Raw genomic sequence first — 6,649 nt, forward strand, 5'->3', positions numbered from 1 at the left:
TGCTGATTTTAAAAATTCTATCTTTGATATCAGTCAGCCACTTCTGATGGTATCTGATTTTTTTCTGCCAAAAATATGGTGCTAGCATCTTGAATATGTCCAGTGCAAGACTTTATAGTAGCAAAATTATTTGGTTTTAAAGTTTAAGTAAATTTAATCAGAAACTGAATAGCAGTTACTCTATGTATATTAAACAGTGAGCTTGTATAGCATCATTAAGGAATAACAGCAAGCTAATACATTTCATTTATGTATAAGACGTTAGAAGCTTGGTAATTAAAAGAAATTATTAAAAAACAAACTTGACATGTAGATCTTCTGAACAGCATTAACACACAACAGTGATCCTAGCTTATGAATAGCTGAATTATGGTATAGAATATAAAATAAGCACTTTACCTTATGAGTAATGTTTTCATACTAGGGGGGGAAAAGGCCAGTTTTCCCCATCGGTGCTAATAAAAGTTTAGGCATTAACATGCTGTTTCAGTGTTTCTCGTGGAAAGAAAAGTGTTGAAAAAAAGCACAATGTATTCTGCAGATTATACACAGGAAAAGTATTTGAAAATTCCATTTCTAGTTCACGTTGAATCTCTTAACTTCTTTTTTTTCTTCCCTTCGCTGCATGGCACCAGTAAACTACAGTCAGATATAAAAGGAATCAGAATTCGGAAATGTCCAGCAGCATGTTTCTGGTCTCCTTGCTAAATCTAGAGTGCCAAGCAGCATGTTAGACTCTCTGCACACTTTTCTACTTTATGCTCATCATTTCACAATTGACAATGTTAATTGTTTTTTACTGGGATTATATTCCATCTGATATAATTAATAAACACTGTAATGAACAGAAATCACTTAGATGATTTCATTACTTCGTCAGCATACTGGAGGACAAAATTCATTACACTAGCAGAACAGCAATACATCTGCGTTATCTCCTGACGCACAGCACAGCACCATCGAGTCGATGCACAAGTGAGAAATGAAACAGGAGCAAACAGGATAAACAGGAGGAGGTAAGAAGTGGAGTTTCTCCAAGGTACAGTGGTGACATGCAACATGTTCCTTGCCAGCGAGGTGTGACTCTCCTGCAGTTATTACATTCAGCTGAAGAGGACTGCTTTCCCAGCTGAGTTCAGGAAAGAACTTAAAGCAGTCTTTTTTTGAAAAATCGTCTGATTAAAAACAGCCAATACAACACAGATCCTGAGGGTGAATTAACTCACGTTAGCATTCTGCACGTGTCAGAAGTTACATCGTTCTGAGAAAGATTGCTAAATTTCAGACTTGTGAGTTTGTTGAGGAACAGAACGTATAACTGGATTTCATAGCTTCAGCACGGAGAAACTATTTTTTAGGAGCAGTTTAGCTGCCATTAGTTCATCTATTGACTAAGGAGCCATCATCCAGTATAGTTGAGGTTCATTGTCCTAGTTGCCAGTGCATACACAGTTCCCCCAAAACAATTCAACACCTATTGTAAAGTACAGCATAAAGTCCAGCTCAATATGTGTTAGGCATCACTGGAACACCTGAAGGCTTGCTGCTTTTTTCCTGATAAAAAAGGTATGAAACATGACATCTGTTTCTTAAGTTGTCATCACTGAAATCAAGAATTCTCATCACAATGACAGCAGGCCAGAATAGCATTTACATTAACAAAAATTATCAGCATCATTACTCACTCAACACAAGCTCAGTTAACCCAAACTTTTATGCTCCCCCAAATCTGCAAACTCTCTATATTGCCCCTCCCCAGATACCTGAAGCTACAAATTTATCATAATATCACATTATATGTGAAACAACTTAAACTTTCTTCCAGATGAAAAAAAAAAAGGTTTAATTCCAGTAAAACAATATGCAACATTGAGGACTGATTTTTTTTAAGTCTAGGTTAAAGTTTGGTTTTTTTTTTTTTTTTTACACACACACTCACACACTCTCTCACACTTAAAAAAGAAAAATTAAACACACCCAGTTGATAAATGGAACATTTGTTTTGGAAGGAGAGAAGGTTTTAGTTTGAGTCAAGAAAGGTATTTGTAGTTAACCAACAACATTTTTTTTCAGCTTGCATGCACAGATGCATTACTTTGTATCTGGGCTCTAGCAGTGCAGTAAACTGCATCCTGTTTGCATCAGCTATACAGTTTGCTTTTATAAATCATATAAATGTTGTCCTTTGGTACATATATAAGCTCCCATAACTTAAATATACTATAAGTGTCAAACAACGGAATAACTGTATTTCCAGGAATATCTGGCAAAACTAAGTCTGAAAACTTGGCAACAGTGTCTATTTAAAAAGTTTAATTTGTAAACATTATAGATTAATACTTTAAAAGCTATTAAACTGTCGCCACCTCAGCACAGATTTTAAAGGCAAAAAACAGTGTAAATAGCTATTTACAGATTTAAGAACATACTGTTTAATATTAACCAAGTGCGTAACTAGAATGAACAGTACTTAATTTCTTATAAAATATTTCCATTTTCAAAGAATAATTTGTGGTTTGGTATATTAGGCATTTCAAAATTACACATCGGAATCCTGTAACAGCATCACTAAAAGAACAGCTATCCCCTAAAGGCAAATCAGCTTGTATTAGTAAGGCGCTGTGAAACTGTAACACACTCTACAAATGCTCAGTTTTCTTTAATATTTTATAAAAGATTTTTGAAGCATTAGTTGAAATTAACTTAATGCTACAACTCCAGAAACAAAAGCCACCTGAAATCTGCACTTCAAAAAAAAAAAGCTGGCTTTTTTGTTTGTTTTTTAAATATCTATTTGAGGTCTGTAGAAGCTTCTGCACAAATGGAAAATGTAGCTTGCTGCTTTCTTTATCAATTTTTCTTATCAAGAATAACTCATCTGGCTAAGCTCCTTATTGTGGGATAGGCCACATAATGAACCAAGAGCCAGCTAATTCTGTCCTCCTTATTTCAATTATTTAATGTATAACCACCCAACTAAATGTACCAGAAATTGAACGTAAAACTAGGGACATGGACATTAGTTAAGTATGGACACCAAGGCATAATGCATCACTTCAGACTTTCTTATAAATTATGTTTTAAAACCAACAGAAAACCCTTTAAACCAGTGCTTTCTCAGCATCGGTTTCAAAGTTACTGAACTGCACCCGTAGGCTATGGCATTATTTGAATAAAATCTAGAAACTCAGACTTAGGCAAACACTACAACAAAATGCAAGGAACATGCCAAACTTCAGAGGAAAGCGGATTAGTAAGGAGTTACTAATTCTCTCCTTTCATTCATTAGGCTGTTTGATTCTGCAACTAGTTTCAGCAGCAGCATGTACTCCTCTGTTATGCGCCACAGGATAGGGAAAAGCTGCATTGCCACAAGTATAACTTAGATTTGCAAGCCGTGATAGAGCTTTAATGCTACCTGGAGGTCTGCCTGGGCTGACTTTGTATCCTGCTGCTTTAGTTGTACCCAAGGGTCTGCCTGGACTTGTCTTAAATCCAGCTGCTTTGGTGGTCCCCAGGGGCCGCCCTGTGCTGGTTCGGTACCCTGCTGACTTTGTGGTCCCTGATGGCCTTCCACGTTTACCAGATCGGTTGAGGTTTTTCTTTTTCTTTAGTTCGTCTTTTGTCTCTATATTCCTGCCACTTGTGGTCTGCAAGTGGGATTCGTTCAATGCATCTTGTCTCTGGCACGCGATGGGTTTGTGGCTGACTGCGTGGCTGTATTTACTCTGCTGCGTGGCATACAAGTCAAACTGATCGGCAGATCTCACATTGTCTTCGTTAAGGCAAGAACTCTTGCCGGTCCCACAGAAAGCTGTATTACTGCTGGCAACAGGGTGCATCATTTTCTACCAAAAATAAGAGAGAGAACCATGCATCAATATATAATAATACTGCAGTGTTCCACGAGCAAGAATCTCTCAAAAGTTACCTTTATTTCTTAAAATTAGCCTGGACTACTTTGCCTATTTTTAATAAGCAGTATTGGTGTCAGTAAATTACTTCTTTAAATTAGAAGTTTTATTAAGCTTTCACTTGAGGTTTTGCATGGTAACCTTCACACATAGTTAAAAATGACAATTTACACTATGCCTTATTCACACAGGTATAACTAGGGAAGAAGTACATTAAATAACTGAACAAGAGCATTTCAGCAACCGAGATACACAATATCTGCTCACTAACCATGATTTCAAAACCTTTCTAACTGAACCTCATTTAAATCCTAGCCATTCTAGTTGCAATATTAACCTATCACCTGTGAGCCAAGGAAAAATACGGTATCACTCTCTTGATTTAGTATATATAGGATCCTACATTTTTTTTTTGTTTACCTGCAGCAAATTAATAAAACACGAATCAGTTTTGTCATTTCTTGTCACAATTAATGTGAAAAAAAGAAACAGGGAAGGCATTCAGCAAAGACAATGGTGCCATAGTTGAGAACGCAGAGGTACCAAATGAATCTGTTACAAAGTACGAGATGTTAGATTGCAGAAATGCCACTGCTGTCCTAGTGAGAAAAATTCCTGGTGATGCCAGCTCAGAGATAACAACTGTGGAAAAAACAACACGACTCTAGTTACAGATGAGCACATTGTCACATACTGCCAAATATTCTGGAAAACAAAGTGGCCTATCGAGATTAATAACTGTTTCATACAGCCTGCTCTTTTCGTTAGACAAAACCAACTTGAGCTGTGCTCTGTTTACACAGGTTTGCTTGTTCAAACAAGAATCAAAGCCCTGTCTTCAGGATGGCAGAAGGGTGACTCTCACCTACACATCACTGCAGGCTAATCCTGGTTCCAATGGACAAACTGACATCCAGCTGCTAGAAACCACGTAGGGTCACTGTCATAAGTACAAGCAATGACTTTTAAGTAAATTGGCTATGCTGATATCCATCATATCAAATCCCTGCACCACATGTACTGGGGCAGAATCACAACAATTGATAATGTTAGTGGTGTTCTTTTTCAGTATTAATGCTTCTAAATACCAACTGCACAGATGCTGCCTCAGATTTCTTGGTAGTGGTGATAGCATAAGAAGCCAGCAAGCCATCCAAGGAGCAGCATTTTCACCCATTCAACTATATTGGTTCTACAACTTAAAAAAGCTGCAGATACTCACTTTAAGATAGTAATATTTAGCCATGCTGAAGGCAAGACTAAGCCAATCAATATCTGGCACGTCAGAGTATTTCTGCGCCCTACAGTCATGCTTAGGACACCAAGTATTTCTTCCTGTGGTAAATTTCTCTAGTAGGTAAGGTCTGGAAGATTTATTGTACTTCCCCTGCAGTAGCTCTGGAATATCACCTACAGCAATGCAACTTAAATTCTACAATTGATCACTGAATTTATTTGGCAGTTATGAATGACTCCTCCCAGCCAGAGAGAAAGCACACAGCAGAGATGGTTTATTTACGCAGGAGTAAATCCCCATGCCCTTTTCTTCTGGTTAGGAGGGATACATTCCCCACTGTAACACCCGATTTACCTTGGCTTGTCAAATGCGCATTACAGTGTATGCATTACTTTGTGCAAATATATGAATATGGTTTTATGTCCAATAGTGAAATTATGATAGCAATAGAGGTTAAATATTAGATGGTTCTAGCAGAGGTTATCCGAGTGCTACAATTCTGGTGTGTTGAATGGGGTACAATGGAACAATCGTGAAACCGCTGTTATTGCAGGTGTTGACTAGCAAACAAAACAACTCAGAATAATTAGCAAGCCTGCGCTTAGCAAAGAACAAAGGAAGTAAGCTACAGGTCAAGAGACCACACAGACTCTTCTGTGCAGCAAGAAAAAGGTTTTCTACAATTAGCATTCAAAAACACGTTACCTTCCTTTAACCCCACTAGAATAGGGCTCACAATATCACAAAAAATACCTGAGATTTTTCATGATACGTAACTGCAAACATAAGGGTTCTGATAGCGTACTTCTGCTGCCGAGAGAGTAAGCCCGGGGGCTCTGAAAGGCTATTCATCTGCTTGTTGACACACCAGAGGACACTTGGAGCGGTTAGCAGCATTCTTGTCTCAGTACTCACTTTAAACGCAGGAATACTGGCTTCGTCCCCAAAAAGCAGCTCCAAGCTCGGCTGCCACAAAGAAGGATCAGTTCAGCTGCCCAGTACCCGAGGAACACACCAGAGCAGGGAGAAGGCGCCGAATAAAGTGAGGGCCCCTGGTATTTCTCAGGAGACCGACCACCGCTCAGACTCATTCCTGTCCATGTTACATTCGTACTCTCTGCTTTTTCTCCTCATTACAGTCGGGGATTTTTCCGACAGACACCATCAATCTTTCCTGGGGAGAACCAGCGCAGGTACTCCTAGCCAGTGAGTATGTCCTGCTGCAGCTGGCAAACGGTGGAGCTTCATCACCGTATGCACGTTTTGTGTCTACTGTAATATCCCCGAGAGCTCTCGACAAAACACTAACTTTACTGGCTGATGCTAGTTTACCTTCCATCTGGCAACAGCCAGGATCGCTGTAACTGATGAAAGAAAGACACACAAATCAGTAACTGTTTAAAATTTCTTACAAGAGGAAGCTTAAAAAAACCCACAATCTTGGTGGAAGACTGCCAATGGGATTTTTTTTTTTTTAATGCTTTTTCTTTTTCCCCTC

The 6,649-nt window shown here is 38.5% G+C and overlaps 1 protein-coding gene across 2 annotated transcripts; it reads right to left on the reverse strand.

The window, feature by feature from the left end:
* Window positions 1-802: 802 nt before the first annotated feature.
* Window positions 803-5,937, reverse strand: LOC104460875 (chromosome unknown open reading frame, human C5orf24). 2 transcript variants are annotated; one of them, XM_010084618.1, is made up of 2 exons: window positions 3,419-3,846; window positions 803-1,554 (listed from the first exon to the last, which is right to left on the reverse strand). In XM_010084618.1, the coding sequence occupies exons 1-2, from the start codon at window positions 3,843-3,845 to the stop codon at window positions 1,514-1,516; spliced, it is 468 nt and encodes a 155-aa protein (XP_010082920.1). In that variant the 5' UTR covers window position 3,846; the 3' UTR covers window positions 803-1,513. The 2 variants fall into 2 exon arrangements, with proteins under 2 accessions (XP_010082920.1, XP_010082911.1); XM_010084609.1 differs by lacking the exon at window positions 803-1,554 and adding an exon at window positions 5,905-5,937 and having other exon boundaries at window positions 2,863-3,848.
* Between the last annotated feature and the right edge of the window lie 712 nt (window positions 5,938-6,649).

The sequence above is a fragment of the Pterocles gutturalis genome, unplaced genomic scaffold (genome assembly GCF_000699245.1).
Source record: "Pterocles gutturalis isolate BGI_N339 unplaced genomic scaffold, ASM69924v1 scaffold40381, whole genome shotgun sequence".
Lineage (NCBI taxonomy): Eukaryota > Metazoa > Chordata > Aves > Pterocliformes > Pteroclidae > Pterocles > Pterocles gutturalis.

What these genes read in the sequence shown, in the direction of transcription:
- LOC104460875 (XM_010084609.1), bottom strand. Translation starts at nt 5,937, where the DNA reads ATGTTTGCAGTTACGTATCATGAAAAATCTCAG. An exon ending in CGTATCATGAAAAATCTCAG is followed by an intron (nt 3,849 to 5,904) that starts GTATTTTTTGTG and finishes TATTTTTGGTAG; the next exon opens with AAAATGATGCACCCTGTTGC.